Source organism: Borostomias antarcticus (assembly GCF_949987555.1).
Source record: "Borostomias antarcticus genome assembly, contig: scaffold_655, whole genome shotgun sequence".
NCBI lineage: Eukaryota > Metazoa > Chordata > Actinopteri > Stomiiformes > Stomiidae > Borostomias > Borostomias antarcticus.
Window position 1 is genome coordinate 1,175 of NW_028175674.1, and position 17,830 is coordinate 19,004.

Genomic DNA, 17,830 nt, shown 5'->3' on the forward strand with positions numbered 1-17,830 from the left:
TACTGTAACTCCCAGGGGGCAGTAGCTCGTACTCAGAGTGCAGAACGTGGGAACGGTCAGTAACTATCTTATTGGCTTGCCTAAGGGTCGCCTGTTTGTAAGTAGAATGCGCTGGAAGATTAACCAGACCAAGCTGTGATATCATATCTGATAAGACTCTCTACTACTGCCCGATAAAAAGATCAACTCTTGGTCCGCACCATGGATTGAAATCAAACGCCTCTTTTTGAAAGCGCCATAAAGTAATTGTGGTTTAGAAGAGTATGCATGACACAGCGTTTTGTCCGGATACTGTATTTATGTGATGTGATGGGATAAGAAATGATACAATAGCTACTTCAACTGCTTTAGCTGGTATTAGCCTAGCCTGGACACCATACTGTATGCATACCCATAGATCTGAATCATTACAAATTGAAGATACACAACACGTATCTCTCTCTTAACTTAGTGAGCCGACTGGATTGGGTCTCTCCTCCCTCAGGTCCTGAAGCGCAAACCTCATGTAAAGAGATGGATTGCAAGTTCGGGGCTTCTTGCGTGGAGGTCAACGGCCAAGCCCACTGCGAATGCCCGCCCCCGGACTGCGACGAGGAAAACAAAAGCAAGGTGGGGCTTCCACTCTCTCTCTATCCCCCCAGACCACTTCTCAACCTGAAACAGAAATGTTTGACTTCCATCTCTATGCAACTTCCCCCTGGGTCGAAATAGCAGAGAAGTAGACCCGCTGTGGCTTCCTTGAACTCCGACCTCTCGTTCCCTAGGCGATGATGGAGTTAACGTGTTTGTCTCTGTGGAGCAGGTGTGCGGTTCTGATGGGGTGACCTACGCTGACCAGTGCCAGCTGAGGACCATCGCCTGCAGGCAAGACCAGCACATCACCGTGGAGCACCCTGGCCAGTGCACAGGTCAGCCCCGTCTAGACATCATGCATCATCCCAGCCGTGTCCAGATCTGGCTGTCAGCCCCCTTTCAGAGGATAATGAACGACGCCACGGGTGCCACATCGCCGACCGCCCCCTCTTTCTCTCTGTCTCTCTCTCTATCTCTCTCTCTCTCTCTCTCTCTCTCTTTCTCTCTCTATCTCCCTCTCTCTCTCTCTCTCTATCTCCCTCTCCCTCTCTCTCTCTCTCTCTCTCTCTCACTGTCTGGCGCCTGAACAAAATGACAAAATGATAGTGAAAAAAGACAGCGCCAGGGCTAGGCCCAGTACTTTCAGAGGGAGTACGCACACACACACGCACACACACACACACACACACACACGCACACACACACGCACACACACGCACACACACACGCACACAGAAATCACTAGGCATCCCTTCACATATTTCACGCTTCATGTCACCGCTATATATATACTGCCAGGTATATTTGGGAGTAGTATTGATGTGCATTATCACATATTGTGGCATTTATACACTGCAGGCGGCGCTGTCTGTACCTAATGTAGCATGCTAGGCATTTGTATGGAAACGAACCAGCGGTATGACTTGTACCTGCAGCCAAGCAGGCTGAATAGCAACCGTTTGGTTCCCCTATCTGTAAGTTAATGCCCGCGATCCAGACAACGAGCCGAGACTATAACACTCACCCCGCTAGGGATGAAGGTGTCAGGATGAGTGAGACCAAAACCCGCGGCTAATGAGAGGACGACGGCAAAGAGGGAAGTGAGAAAAAAGATAGAGAGAGGACGGAGAAAGAGAGTAGAGAGGAGAACGAGAGAGGGAGAGAGTTAATAGAAGGATATTTTTTGGGATGAGAAACAGTGGCTGACAGATGCTTCCCTGCGGATATAGACAGAGACCCCCGGGTTCGGCTGGAACCTGAGCCCCTGAATCCCTCTGGAAAGGTGCGACATTTCGCAGTTTGATTTCCTGCACCCTTGTGAGGATTAGAGGGGTTTAGCTCCGAACTCTCAGTGGGGAATCCTTCAATCCCCGACGCAGCTTTTAGGCTTTTGGAGTTGGAGTGCGCCGCCGGCCTGGTATCACTGGGGTGTTGGACAGGCGCCTCAGGATGGGTAAAAAAGCCCGCCTCCACTTCCTGGTTTGGGCATATTCGACCACGCCCCCCCCCCCCCCCCCGCACTCCCTCTGTGGGCGCTGGGACAGGCGCCAAATCCGCAGCTTTCATGTGAGGCGGACGGCGTCGTGACGGGCGCCAGATCGCATCAGCAGGCGCCACGGAGCGCCCGCAGGGGGATGGCGCCGGGCCCGGCGGCTTCGACGAGAGGGGCGGCCGCCGGCCAGCTGCGCGCACCCTGGCCGCCGGCCAAGCGCCAGGTGCCTCGGCGTTCCCGGGGCGGAAAAATTGCTCGCTCACCTCCGTCGCTTAGCGCCCCGCGGATCAAGCTGCCGAAAAAAGCGCCGAGACGAGAAGCGAATCCTTCGAGTCTAAAGTAGGTCAAACTCTTTCAGAGGCGCCGCCCGAGGCTTCTCCCGGCCTCCTCCGTGTTCAGGATCCCCCCTCGCCGCCGCTACTCGGCTCAAAAACACACATTTTCTCCAGGACGAGATAGGCGGCGTGTTCAGGGGACAGAACGTGCGTCGGTTACTGATTGGTGGCCGCGGGAACACCAGTCTGTTCAGATTCCCCTCTCTCGTTGCGTGGAGACGTGGGTAGTGTGTAATTCCCCGGCGCCACCACCGCCGGCGAGGAAGAGGAGGGAGCGTCCGCGTGCGGGGATGGGGGAGGGCGCCGTCTCCCGGAAGCCGGAGGGCGGGGGGGAAACGCCGGGCGAACGAACGAACGCTCTCCCGGGCCGCCGACAGACGCGGCGGATATTTTAATTTCTTTTCCCCCGGATACAGTCGAGCGCCGTGCGGTAGAAGCTCCTCACACGCCTCCCGGGGTTGAGGGAGGTTAGATCACAAGCTCATTTCACGTGTGGCTGGGTGCGAATTAGCATGAGCTCTGCCTCCACCGCACACTCCACACACACACACACACACACACCTCCTTCCGCCGATCAGACTCTGTGCTCGCAGGAAGAGAAACGACTTCGGTGCTAGCCGCTGACGACGCAGACTACGGACGCATTCGCGGTGTGCCGAGATGAAAAATGCTAACGGCTAAATTGGACCGCCGTTGATGTACTTCAGCCGCGGCGCCGAACCTGCCCGGGAAAGAAACGTTTACTCGAGCTGAGGCGGCTCCGGTCGCCGCGCTAATAGCACTAACGGCGCTAACAGCTAATGCTACGACCAGCCGCAGTCACAGTGGTTTTAATATCTGCAGAGCTTACAGAACTACCCCTGCGCTATCCCAGAAGGCGTCCACTGCCAAGGGGCGCGCAGAAACGAGTCGGCCTTCGCTACAGAGAGGCACGGCGTCCTCCGGTCGTAGATGGAGGCCCCCCGGGGAGGGGCGAGCAGACCCAAGATACCGAATCCGGGCGTTTGAGTAAACGAGAACCTCCTGGCACCGGCCTGCTTCCTCCATATGGTGTCATCACCTGTATGTTTGCGGGGAAATTGGCAGTGAATGCCAGCATATGGCGTCGTCTGTCTCAATGTCCATACCGTCCCTGTCCCCCGTCCCCGTCCACAACCCAGTTGCCCCGCCCCCCTCTTATTCTCTCTCTCTCCATTTCATCGTCTCGCTCGCTCGCTCCTCTTTCCTTCACTTTACCTCCCTCCGTTCTTTCTCTCGTCCCAACGCCATGGTGCGCGGGCGGCCTTAATAACCTCCTCTCGGGGATAACAACACAGCCGAGGCGAGCGGCGATGACGGCGCCCGCCTCGCCGTGAAACATGCAAATGGAGCGTTAAACCTGATTACGAAAGTCTTCCGTTGGGCCGGCGGCGCCGCCGGTTGCCGCTCCTCCGCTCATTGTTTCACCGCGGCGCCCGGCGCGGCCCCTCCCTACTCCGACCCCCCTCCCCCCCCACCCCCACCCCCCCGACACGGGGCTGCGCTCCTGAGTGACAGGTGCAGCCATGAGGAAACACGAGGCGCGGCTGCCGGAGATAGCATTGCCGCCGTTGTTGTTGTTGTTGCACTCGGCTCCCGCGCGCCGCCGGGCTATGCCGGCGCACCCCGTCTCTCCCAGGCGCGCCTCCTCCTCCTCCTCCTCCCTCGGCCCGGCGGGGCCCACAACGCCAGGCCCCGCGTCGACGTGCCGCCTTTCACGCGCCGCCGGTTCGCCGATCAAATAGGAGATTAGCGTACAATTAAAACCCCGCGCCTAATATTAGCGGAATACAAATGAGGCAGGAATAGGACGCAGTACACACACACACACACACACGATCACTCAGGGATTGAAGTAGGAGTGACGGTTTGCGTCACGCCTCCGTGGCTCGCGGACGCGTCCGGCCGCCGCTCCAACCCTCAGGAGGCCCTTTCATCGTCTTATCAGAGGAGGCTTGTCCTTTGGTTAGTGGCAGCCTCTGCAGAAAGACGGCCCCCTTTCTTGCAAGTGTGTGTGTGTGTGCGTGTGTGTGTGTGTGTGCAGTGACAAGGCTGCAGTGCCTGCATTGACAGATGCCTGTGTGCTGTGAGTCGGAGTCTGGTGTCTTTGAAGCCAGAGTTAAACCCTTGTTTTTCCGCCACTTATATCAATCATTCAGCACCAGAGGCTCTGGTTGTCTGTGATTAAAGTCTCTCTACAGAAGGGCAACATTTGAATATGGAACTATAATTCATACCCACTGACATGCGCACACGCACACACACACACACACACACGCTACGTACACACACGCCAGCTCAGAACACATTGCGGCTACATTGCAGCTTAACCCTTTATAGAACATGCAGTCATACCGCGTCCCCAGACGTAAACAACTTCAGCTCGGCATAACTACGCACGCGGCGTTCCTCGGCACGTCACCTTGACGACGGCCGTGGCTCTAGGCTACGGTGTTAACCGGTTCGTACGAGCGCACGGCAGCGGGAGACGGCGAAAGGTTCACGAACCAGGAAGAAAAGGTTCACGAACCAGGATAGAAGGGAGGGGCTTCAGACAGGACAGAAAAAACAACAACATTCCCATCTTTGCTTACGCATCATCCATTGCTTGCTTCCTCCCCCCTTATCCCCCAGAAACCATCACCGAGCCGGACCGACCCACCCCCTTCCCCCCCGCCACCACCCCCCGCCAAGCCGCCACCACCCCCTCCGCCGCCCGCGTCACCCTGACCGAGGGCCCGCCGGCCTCCTACGTCGAGGCCCTGCCGCCCCCCAGGGCCACGGGCCGGCCCGCCACCTCCACCCCCACCCACCGCCACGCCTCACCCCACCCCGCCGCCCCCCGCCAGCCCGGCCCCGCCCCTTCGGCCGCCGCCGCCTACGAGGACTCCGGCAGCGGGGAACCCAGCGGCGACGGCCAGGCAGGGGAGGAAGAGGAGGAGGAGGAGGAAGGCAGCGCCACGCCCGAGGCGAGCGGAGAGGAGCCAGTCGGTAAATCGCAGCTCTTTCCCTTCATTACCCATAATGCTGCTGCGGCTGAGGGAGGTCAGCGCGGGGTCAGAGAGGGGAGGGGAGGGGAGAGGAGTGGGTCGCTACCCCGACCTGATCTGACCTTGCCTGACCTTTGCCCTGCCTCATGGTTTGATGTATGTCATTGCTATACCATAACACATCCACATGTCATCATCAGGAGGTGTGAGATACACCTCAAATGTTCTGACTGCCGTTCCCTTCCAGGTACAGCGTTCAACCCGATGTTACTCTGACTAATACAAGATCGTTCACGCCTCAGATATCATTCCCGCCGAATCGGCACATCCAGAGCAGTTTCGCGCCGTGAACACGATCGACTAATATCCGTCTGGGGCTCTTCGGAGCGCCGCGTTTGACAGGCAGACAGGAGTATCTATCACGACTCGCACGGACGGGACACTTCGGCGTCGGGACCCGGCGGCTTTAAAGCCTCGACCGTTCCCCCACCCTAGTCCTCTCCAGGGGAGCGCGGACGAAACCCCCCCCCCTTTTCAATCAAGCCTTTTTTTCATCATCCCAGAGCTACCTGACCCCTCTATCCCCGAGTTCCCTGACCCCTCTAGCGCCGGGCAGCTCGCTCCGACGCGCCGGGAATTGATGGAACCGCCGCCCGGCGCAGATTTACTCTCTTGTCACCGGCCGGCCGGAGCGCTGGCCGACACGCGGCGCGTGCTCCGTCTGCCAAGGAGAGCCTGCGTCTCGGGGGCGCGTGTGTGTGTGTTTAAGTGTGTGTGGTGTGTGATTCATGTGGCTGGATGGAATGCGTGTGTGTATAGAGTGTGTGTGTGTGTGTGTGTCCGGTGGTTCACGGCTCCCGGCGGAGCAATACATGTCCCTGAGCTTTAGCAGTACCCCCCCCCTCCCTCCCCCCTCCGCCTCCCATTTCATTGGCGGTGCCTGTAAATCTGATGACCACGGGCCAACACATGCCCTGTAAAGCTCCCTCCCTCCTCTCCTCCCTCCTCTCCTCCCTCCCTCCTCTCCTCCCTCCTCTCCTCTCCTCTCCTCCCTCCCTCCTCTCCTCCCTCCCCCCCCCTCCCCCTCCTCCTCCCTCCCTCCTCCCTCTCTCCTCCTCCTCCCCCCTCCTCCCTCCCCTCTCCCCCTCCCCCTCCTCCTCCCTCCCTCCTCCCTCCCTCCTCCCTCCCCCCTCACCCTCCTCCTCCTCCCTCCCTCCTCCCTCTCTCCTCCCCCCACCTCCTCCTCCTCCCTCCCTCTCTCCTCCCCCCTCCTCTCTCCTCCCCCTCCCTCCCTCCTCACTCCCCCTCCTCCTCTTCCCCCCTCCCCTCTCCCCCTCCTCCTCCTCCCCCCTCGTCCCCCCTCCCCCTCCTCCCTCTCCCCCTCCCCTCTCCCCCTCCACCCTCTGTCCCCAAAGTCATATCTCCTTTCTCGGCCACGTCCCCCCCCCCCCCCTCGAGGCGGCGACGAGTCCTTGAAGACAACCCCCCCCCCCCCTCCGACGTCTTTACGACTTTATTTAGCGAGCCGGGGTTGTTTGCTCAACGATCATTTCTAATCTCCGGGGCCCATAAAGCCGGTCGTCAGCCGAGCCCGTCCCATAAGAGAGACCCGGCCTTAAGCTGTTACCCTGGCGTTCTCACACTCACACTCACACTCGCACGCTAGCTGCTTTCATGCTCCGCGGAAGCACCGCTGAAAAGATACCCAGATTTACAGCAAGGGCAATGCAAAGGCAATTTCCCCCCCCCGCCGCCAAAAAAAGCCTTGGAAGATAACAATCAGCCAATCAGGCGCCGGAGATTAGCTATTTCTGCGGCAATTGCCGGTCGTCATCACAGAGTGCATTGTGGGATGACGGCATGCGGCTGTTATATACGGTCTGGCCGCCGCTGTGCAGATAAGCACCAGATGCGGCGCTCCGAGGGGACCGGCAGGGGTGTCACGGAGCTCGGGGGCCCTGCCGGGGTGTCACGGAGCTCGGGGGCCCTGCCGGGGTGTCACGGAGCTCGGGGGCCCTGCCGGGGTGTCACGGAGCTCGGGGGCCCTGCCGGGGGTGTCTCACGGAGCCTTACGAAGCGTCACCGTATGTGCCCCCCTCTCTCCAACAGGTCCGGCCGCCGCCGTCACCACCATCCCCACGGTGGAGGTCCGCTCCACCTGCGACAACACCGAGTTCGGCTGCTGCCCCGACGGCAAGACCGCCTTGAGTAACGCCGAGGGCGCCAACTGCCCCGGTGAGTACCCCCCCGAAAACCCCCCACGCTCCTCTACTTCCTGCCTCGCGACTGTCCCCGTCTGCCTTTTGTCTCTGTGCCTTCCTATTGTCCTGTCTCTCTCTCTACCTCCCCTGTCTCCGTTTTCTCTCTCTCTCGGGAGTCTGGAAGAAAACGCCACGTAGACTTGTGCCACGTAGACCTGCGCCAAGCTGGAGTCTTTCCCTTTTGTTTGAGTTTTGTTTCCCCCCCCCCCCCCCCACCCTCTCTCCCTCCCTCCCCTCTCCCTTTAGCTGTCCTATCCCTTCTACCTGTGTTTGTTCTCGACATGAGAACCGTGCGTGAGAACCGTGCCAGGACAGAGCGGGCGGTCCAGGAGGGGGGGGGGGGGGGGGGGGGGTGGGGGGGGGGAGGCCGCACCTGTGAACACAAACTAGCGTAGCCCCGCCCCCTTAGTGAAGCGGTCCAGCCGCGCGCACAGCACACTCTGACGGTTAGAATCTGCCGGGAGGATGTAATCGGATCCGTCAAGCCTCCCAGAATGCCCACAGTAACTTCCCACAATGCACTAGGAACTGCAAGGTCACCTCTGGCCTCTTTATCCCCCCTTGTAAAAACGTTCACTCTCTAACTCGAAATGCTAAAGCTAAAACATGTTATTCTATAGCACATGCAGTTCAAACAACGCATATGCTATCCTATAGAGGGAAGGCAAAACATACTTGAGGTTTAACAAGCCACCATCTCAAAAAAGTGTTAAAACGATCACGATCATATGGATAATATCCCCTCGGAATGGATTTCCAGCACGGACGCGATGAAACACCGTTCACCGATGTCCGCAGATGTTTATAACAGCTTGGCACCCTTAACAATAACACGAAAACAGCAGCTGTCAATACTTCACATTCAGTTGTGAGTATTACCATTTACACCGGCTGCTGCGATAATCGATAGCGAGCTGCATTTCTCCTGAGGAGGTGTTAGCTGTTATTATATTCATTAGAATGGAAACGACAAGGCTCCCGCACGCCTGAATAATCTATCGGGGGTGGCCTTATTGTATTTTCCAGGGTATTGACAATATGTCAGTGTCTCGGGGGGCCGCGCTAACAGCTGTCTGGAGCCCAGATGATGGTGTTTACTCCGAGGCCGTTTAGACAAGTGACTGAAGGCAGACTGAGGATGGTTGAAAGACGGAGCGGAAAGTTCAACCGGGGGACTCTTTGTTTCCACACCAGACTCAGTTCAGACGAAGCCCCCGATACGCACAGGGTTCAAATAGAAATAACGCGTGCACTTTTAAAAGCGAAAGTTAACGGCGAGGCGAGTTGAAACTCTTCCTCATGCGGGAGAAATGCAGAAAGGGCCTCTGGGTTATAGCAGATTGTCAAGCCCCTCCCTCCATCTCTCTCTCTCTCCCTCTCGTCGCATCTCCGGTCGTAATTGCAGCCTCGCCTGATCTTAGGGGGGCTTCCTTCCAGATTAAAAGTATGATCAATCTCTCTCTCTCTCGTCCTCCCTCCTTTTTTCCCGATGTCCACACCTCCCCCATCAGCTCAGGTTTTATAGCTCCATCAGATTTGAATCATTGTGCGTCTGGCATGAGGGGGGGGGTTAGGGGGGGGGGGGGGCGTCCTTATCATGGAATTTTAACCGGCCTACGTCAGTCGCTGATTTTGTGGCATTAAGGGACAATTACGGCTATCTCTCAGGATAATCATACGAGCGCGCTTCCCCTTTTCCCGGGCGGTCCCGAGCGCGGGGCGGCCATGATTGATCTGGGCAATTTGCTCAGCTGATTACGGGCGGCGCGAAACCTCAGCATCAGCTCCTCTCCTCCCTTCGTCCCTCTCCTGGTCCTCCGTCTTCTTTATTTCTCTCTCTTTCTCTCTCTCTCTCTCTCCCTCTCTCTCCCTCTCTCTCGGTCCCTCTCTCATTTTCCTGACTGTAGCTGGAGTTATCACACGAGCGCATAGGTGGTCGGCGGATGTCGGACAGCCGAATTGGGTGGGGGGGGGGCTTTCAAGGTCAAAGTGGGCGTGTCTCCCCCCCTGACCCTGGGGCAGAGCGTTGCTGTTTGTTTGTGTGTGTTTACTGCTTTGTTGTTGTTTGTCCGCGTGGCTGCGCGCGCTGTCTAACCTGATCTCTCTCTGCTCAGTCCGCCGCGCTCCGGCCGACTCTCTGGACGAGTCCCGGTCTGGTAAACTTTCCTCTCCTCCTTCCTTCTCTTCTCTTCTTCTCCCCGTTCTCCATAAACCCACGACTCCTCCACCTCCACCGTGCCCCCCCCCCCCCGAACCCTCACTGGCCACGCCCACTGAGCCCCACCTATCCACAGTGAACACACTAACCCCCCACCACCGCCACACACATACACGCACCCCATCACTAACCCAGACTGGCACTACCCCAAACCGTCACGGTCCTCAGCTGGGGACGAGGGTGGTAGAGGGCACGCATGACCTGCTGGCACAGGAAGGGGTGGTCTGTAATGTGTGTGTCACATGATCATTTGCTGTCAGGGATCAATAAAGTTGATGTCTGTCTGTCTGTCTATCTATCTATCTCTCTCTATCTCTCTCTCTATCTATCTATCTCTATCTATCTATCTATCTATCGATCTCTCTCTATCTATCTCTCTCTATCTATCTATCTATCTATCGATCTATCGATCTATCTCTATCTCTCTGTCTCTATCTCGCTCTCTATCTATCGATCTATCGATCTATCGATCTCTCTCTGTCTCTATCTCTCTATCTATCTATTTATCTATCTATCTATCTATCTATCTCTCTCTATCTCTCTCTCTCTCTCTCTCTATCTATCCCATCCATCCATCCATCCATCCACTCTCTGCCCCCTCCAGCTACCATGCGGTTCAGTGGCTTCCTGCACCTGGACCAGGTGGAGGGTCAGGAGGTCTTCTACACCCCTGAGATGGACGACCCCAAGTCGGAGCTGTTTGGAGAGACGGCCCGGAGCATCGAGAACGCTGTGAGTAGGACCGGACGCCGGTCAAACCCAGGTCTCCAGGGCGCCGAATAACCGCGCTAGCCCGCTGAGCTAAAGCCAAGGTTGTGGTTCCTCTCGGTGCCTGAGATGCAGGTACAGATCGTAGATTCAGATGCAGCGTTCGGAGTTCAGACGTTCCTGAGATTTGTTAGACAAGTCAAGGCTAGCTCTGAAGTGTGTGTTGTCAAGCTAAGTCCTCGCTTGTCTTCTGTGTGTGTGTGTGTGTGTGTGTGTGTGCGCGTGTGTGTGTGTGCGCGTGTGCGTGTGTGTGTGTGCGTGTGTGTGTGGGAGAGAGAAAACAGCCCACCCCCCCCCTCTCGGGACCTAATCTACTGCCTGAAACTGTGTGTGTGTGTACTGTACAGTATGTGTGTGTGTGTGTGTGTGTGTGTGTGTGTGTGTGTGTGTGTGTGTGTGTCGCACATCCTTGTTCCCCCCATCTTGCAGGGGGCATCTGTGTTGCCAGACAACGACATAAAACTCTAGAACCCATCTTACACGCATCTAACCCCCCCTCCAACCCCCATACACACTCAATCCACTGCTAGCCTGCGCGCGAGACTCTTATCACCAGCCTCTATCACCAGGGACGACAGCGCCAGAGGGGCGAGTCAGAGAGGGAAGGTGAGAGATAGAGAGAGAGCGCCGGGGCCTGTTTTTGGGTCAGTGTTCCTGTTGCGTCGACGTCCTGTCTGAGCCCCACCGTTTCCCCCAGGAAGCCAGCCAGCGCGGGGGGCGCCAAGCCAATCCGGAGCGCCCGCCTGCAGGTCCGCCATCCCACCAGTAGGAGTCCCCAGGGAGCAAGCACAGATAAAACAGGGGCAAACTCCCGAGCTCTTCCTGCGGGGGGAACGACTCTCTTTCTAAATGTAGACTGTGGAGAACGGTTGAAGAGGCAGTTAATGAGAGCTGTGCCCGAACGCGTCACACTATGGTCTGTGTATAGCAGGGGTGTCAAACATACGGCCCGCGGGCCAAAACCGGCCCGCCAGATGGTTCAAACCGGCCCACGAGACGACGTCCAAAATTAATAAAAAGGAACAGATATTCCAAATTTGTCCAGCAGAGGTCGCACTGACATAACGAGAGATCCGGAAATAAACAGCACGTGACAGCAACGCGCCCAGAATCATCTGGCAATCTTGCCTTATCGTTATTAAGCTCTTGTCAAAATTACCCACGGTTGCACCGTCATTACCAAAATGTCTGTCAAAACGGAGAAAAGTTGACACAGAGTGCAGAGTTTTCCAAGAAAAATGGACTGATTCTTATTTATTCACAGAAGTGAAAGGGAAACCTGTGTGCTTGGTGTGTAATCAGCAAGTTTCAGTGCTCAAGGAATATAATATTCGACGCCACTATGAGACTCATCATGGTGAAAAATACAACCATTTGCGAGGACAACTGAGAATAGAGAAGATAAATGAATTGTTAGTGGGTCTGAAGAAACAGCAGTCTGTTTTTACCCGTAGCCGAGAGGTCAGTGATGCAGCGGTGAAAGCTAGCTACCTTATTGCTAACGAGTTAATGTTAGGATCCAAGCCATTTTCTGAGGGCGAGTTCGTGAAAACATGCTGAAGGCTGCAGAAATCGTGTGCCCTGAAAAGCGACAGGCCTTTGCCAACATTAGCCTAACGAGGAACACTGTCGCAGATAGAATTTCAGATCTCTCGGCAGACTTGGACAGCCAAATGAATCACAAAGTCAAGTCATTTGTTGCATTTTCGGTTGCAATTGATGAGAGCACTCTGAATAATACAGTTCTGTTAAAAATAACATTTACTGTGGTAATGTAATATTTAAAGACCATGAACATTGTGCAGTATAATATCAGTCAGCAGCTTCAGCACAAAATAGTTTGGTCTGGTGTAACTCTATTGCTCATGCACTGCTATCACTTTTATGGGTTTTTGAAATGTACAAATTTAATACATTTACAAGGCAGGGTGATAACGTTCTTCATAGCTCCCACTTTAGTTTGTGCATAGTGTGGTGAGTCAGAAAATGTATCTACTGTACATTAAAATAAACAAGTTGTTTTAATCAAAGTGAAATGCCATTTTTTCAGTTCCATAGGCCTATCTGTGAATAAATGTTTTGTCCACTGTGATCTGTGAGTTATAATGCACATATATAGGCTAAATGATAAATTAAGGCATAATATTGAAATATTGAAAAACAAAGGTAAAGATTTGGAGTTGACGTTATTTCTAGGTTATTTTGCTATTATTTTACTGGCCCGGCCCACTTGAGATCAGATTGGGCTCTATGTGGCCCCTGAAGCAAAATGAGTTTGACACCCCTGGTGTATAGTAAGCAATTTAGGAAGAAAATATTCAGATTCTTGCGAACTCCACTGCGTAAACACTGCTAAATACCACCTCCTAATTAGCGTACTGTGTGCATAGTATGCTTTGGTAGTACAAGACTGTGGTAAATAATTCAGACCCAGTCTCACTCCGCTCCCCGGAGAGGAATATTAAGAGGGCCTTCCTAGAATAGAAGTGCACACTTGGAGAACTCTGGAGGAATAAGTGGGTTAGCGGGTCTGTGATTGAACATAACTGTGATTGAGATGGATGTGAAATTAGGTCAATCAGTTACTGCTCGTCCCTGCAAGGAATCAGCGGGGAATGACAGAATGAGACTGTGGAGATACTACGGGATAATTATGGGCTGTTTTGACGCAAACAGAACATAGATATATTCGGCTTCTCTCCCTTCTGAATGTGCCTTAGATCTCATTTGTTCACAGAAATCACATGCGCACACACACACACACACATTATCACTGACACTGTCGGAATCGGAAGCAAAACCAACCAGAGGCCTGTGTAATGATAACCTGACATTTACTGCCGCCTTCCAGAACGTGTTCATGTAATTATGGCAGAGCTGAAGCTAAATGTCAATTTGTGGACCCAGACCCAATAGGGGGTTTTACACACTCCACCCTGGTAGCCCCCCCCCCTAGCCCACCCAATACATCGTCCAAGGGAAATAAAGACTTCACTCCAGGAATATTGGATGTGCTTGTATCACTATTACCTCACCCATTTATCAAATGTTGTTTTTGTGCCTCTCTCTCTCTCGTACAGCTCAATGAGTTGTTCAGGAAGTCGGTGGTCCAGAAGGACTTCATGAGTGCCCGCGTGCGAAGCTTGGCGCCCAGCAACTCCATCCTGGCATTTGTGGAGGCCCACTTCAACCCAGGTACTGTACAGGCCCACTTCAACCCAGGTACTGTACAGGCCCACTTCAACCCAGGTACTGTACAGGCACACTTCAACCCAGGTACTGTACAGGCCCACTTCAACCCAGGTACTGTACAGGCACACTTTAAGCCAGGTACTGTACAGGCCCACTTCAACCCAGGTACTGTACAGGCCCACTTCAACCCAGGTACTGTACAGGCACAATTCAACCCAGGTACTGTACCGGCCCACTTTAAGCCAGGTGCAAACATGCATTAACTAACCCTTTTTGTACGGTAAGTACAGTGGTGGCATTTCGAATATTAATTGGATTTTTCCTATTTTACTAGAAAGCTTCTCAGTGTTCGAATGTAGGTTGTTTATATATTTTTTTGATATTTTTTTTTAGATTACTTTAGTTAAAAAAATATATTTGTAACATTTTGCCGGCGAGACGGTCGTATTCAAAGGGTTAATCTCATTTTAAAATCCTTCATCAATGACCACTTATGTGAACAGAGAGACATTACATTTTCTACCAGCCGTTTTTTTTTTCCTGTGGTATGAAATCATTCTTCTAGTCATTTCACAAGAGGATCATTCCTTAAAGGCTCGGACTCGTCAGGATACAGCAACACTGAGGGGCGAATTCACTAAAGGATTGCGCAGCTTTTCCTGACGCAAAGCCTGTGCAAATAAGTCAAAAATTATGTTTGCTATTCACAAAGCCCTCGCAAAGGGTGAAATACGGTGTTAACTGCGTTGCGTTCGTCATTGCGTTTCTCTGCGCCGGTGTTATTAGCTCATATTTAAATTATGTAATATGGGCGGAGAATGTTCCCCTTTCTATGCAAATGAACATGATTGCAAAACCCGCCCAATTCACAAAGATCGGTGCAAATTGCCGCACGCAGTTAAAGTGAAATTAATTGCGTTTTCAGAGACGTGGTGGTATTTAAGCGCAAGGGGTGTCATGGCCAGCCTTTCCGCTGATCATGGCAGCAGTGATTGTTGAGAGGCGAATTCGGCATCGCAATGCCAGTCATGTTGTTCGTGAGAGAATATTTAGAAGAAGGTCACTTTTTGATTTAACACTAGAACCACCGCGGTAGCTGTTTGGATACCAGAGCGCGCAGCTCTTCAGCCAACTGGAGGATGAAGTCGCGTCCTGGGAGGCTCAGTTGACTATGCGTCTCTCCACCCGTCCCCAGCGAGTCCAAGCTCCCCCAATGAATAATACTTATTTATAATAGCCTACATAGCACGAAACTGTGCGTATAATAGTCTATATGCGAAACTGCGCATTCCCTATAGCTGTTCATTGAACGGCTGGGGGTCGATATAGGTATAAATAAATAAAAACATAGCCTACACAATATTTTTTTTATTTGAATGGTCTAGAAAATATTTTGCTTTTGTATCATAGGTGACGGCAGGTATCATCTTCAGCCATGGATGATGACTCCCGTGCGTAATCCTTCCAACGTTGGAGAGGCGGCGTACAACCGGGCTCACATCAGGACGCGCGGTGTGATTGAGTGCACATTTGGAATCCTGAAAAGCCGTTTAGATGCCTAGATCGTACCGGTGGGGCAATGTTATACACTCCCCCAAAAGTATGCCAGATCATCGTGCTGCAACTTGCATAACATAAAATGAAAATTTTTCCTTTGTTCGTCTTTTCAAATCATTCCACCTCCGTTTGCAGTCTTCCGCGTTTACACACACAAATGGCACTGACTGATTGGGAAATTAAACCCCAAATATGATTTTTTGCTGCAGTCGTAATATTTTTTGCGGAAAGCTGTGAAACATGTTTTTGAACCTCGTCCGTGAGGCCTTCAAGTTCGCTGTCTGAAAATCGTATCTTTCTTTTTCTGTCTGCCATCGTCCAATGATATGCATACGAGTTGTATGCGCTGTATGCGCAGTATTTATAGTCATTTCCTATATCAGCGGCAAATTGCACTCAGCCGCAAACACCGAATGGGCGTGTTTGCGCTGGGATATTATTAGCGCAATGTCTTTAGTGAATAGGTTTTTAAAACGGAGCACATAGCTGGCGCAACTGAAGCGCAATGTAATGGTGCAATTAGCGGGCGCAATTTGCTTTAGTGAATTCGCCCCTGAGAGGGATTCAGTCTGACAGAAGTCACTAGTGAGGTCTGCTGTGTTTTTAATCTCTCTTTGGAGAGATACTTGTTAAAGCCAGCAAATAACAACAACACCCACAACAGTCCTTGTAGTAGTGAGTTTGCAGCTTTCGCCATATTTCTTCGAGGCTCGCATTTCAGCCGCCCCCCCCCCCCCCCGCCCCCTGAGTATCATTAAGCTCGTCAAAGCGGTCCGTTCCCTCGGATACCGGACCAGAAACCTTGGCCCCCCCTCTTTTTTTTTTACGAGATCAGTTCAGTGTCCTTCACACGGGCGCGGGGGGGCCGAGCCGTAGAGGCCCTCCAGGGTGGACAGTAAAGTGGCCATCTGTGGGAAACGTTATGAGAACGATTCGTCTGAACCTCCGCGCGACGCCGCCGGGGTACAACGGTTCCCCGGGGGGCCTTTTCCCGTCACGCCGGCCGGCTCTCCTTTAGATTCGCCGTTATGAGGATGGAGAGCGCCGGCTATGCCCCTCCCCCTCTCCGGGAATGTCCCGCCCTCTCCGCGTTCCGAGCGTTTCCTCAGGGCCTCGTCTGAGATGGGTGTTTTTTTGGGGTTGTGTTTCTCAGACACCAGGCTCACGGTGGAGGACATCGAGAGCGCCCTGCTGAGGCAGCTGAAGGCGGCCAAGGACGCGTCCATCATGGTGAAGAAGCCGGAGGAGGAGAACATCCACTTCACCAGCAACGGTAGGAGGCGCCGGCGCCGACCGATGAGCTGTCCTCAAGCGCTCGCTACGCGCACGAATGTGCAGAGGAAGTTGTGCTACTGTATTTCATTTTTAGGGTTTCATCTTGTACGGAGGATAAGATATGACTAACTTGGGTCACACTCGCTGAATAGTGCTCTCTCTCTCTCTCTCTCCCTCCCTCTCTCTCTCCCTCCCTCCCCCCATCAGGCCTCTCCTCCCTCCCCTACTTCACCGCCACCGCCACCGTGACCACGCCCACCACCGCCACCAGCACCACCATGCCCCCCCTCACCTCCGCCCACGTCACCCGCCGGCCGCAGGCCACCACGCGCCGCCCCCTGACCGGCCGCCGGACGACCCCCTCCGCCCCGGTGACCACGCCGCTCCTCGCCGCCGCCACCACCACCACCGCCGCCGCCACCATCATCCCCCAGCTGAGGACCCGCCCCACGCCCCAGCACACCAAGCCCCAGCGGCCGTGCGACGCCCACCCCTGTCATCACGGCGGCACGTGCGAGGACGATGGCGCCGACTTCACCTGCATCTGCCGGCCGGGAGAGGCGGCGCCGTGTGCGAGAAACGTGAGTGAGAGATCTCCGACGTCGCCTAGGCAACGCAGGCGCCTCGGAGGGTCTAGTGAACCCCGGGTTGAATCAAAACCATATCCAATTGGCACCCTCGAAATTGAGAGCCAATAAAAATTCACAACTCCAGTCCTTCCTGAAATTAGACATGCTTCTCCATTTCCTGTCCTACACTATTGGATGAAGTGATTAATCAGGTGTGCCTGACTGCAGCACAAAGATCAGGCACACCTGAAAATTAATTTCATCCAATAGTGTGAGACAGGAAATAGAGAAGCATGTCTAATTCCAGGAAGTACTGGAGTTGTGCTTATAGCCCATTGAAAGCCTAAAAAAAAAAGATTTTCCATCTCAGAGGTCTGACGATGAGGAAGCCCCTCGCGCAGCTCAAGATAATTGGCGCTAATTGCTTTGATGGGACAGCTGGTGAGAATCGTTGCGCGTGTTGTGAGCTGGAGAGTGGCGAGACGGAGGCTCGGTCGGCGCCGGTTGATCAATCAAGTCATTAAGAGGGACTCATCAGCGTCATCAGCTACAGACGCTGAGGAGGAGCTGGAGGGAACGGGG

General features: G+C 54.1%; 1 protein-coding gene across 1 annotated transcript; it reads left to right on the forward strand.

Annotated features, from left to right (window-relative positions):
- Positions 1-488: 488 nt before the first annotated feature.
- LOC311329354 (agrin-like) lies at positions 489-17,260 on the forward strand (the record flags this gene model as incomplete). The annotated part of the gene is made up of 8 exons (XM_084463207.1): positions 489-609; positions 803-908; positions 5,053-5,409; positions 7,518-7,643; positions 10,492-10,619; positions 13,736-13,850; positions 16,558-16,677; positions 16,887-17,260. Coding segments are annotated over exons 1-8 (1,422 nt in total), but the record flags the coding sequence as incomplete, so codon positions are not given.
- Positions 17,261-17,830: the final 570 nt, after the last annotated feature.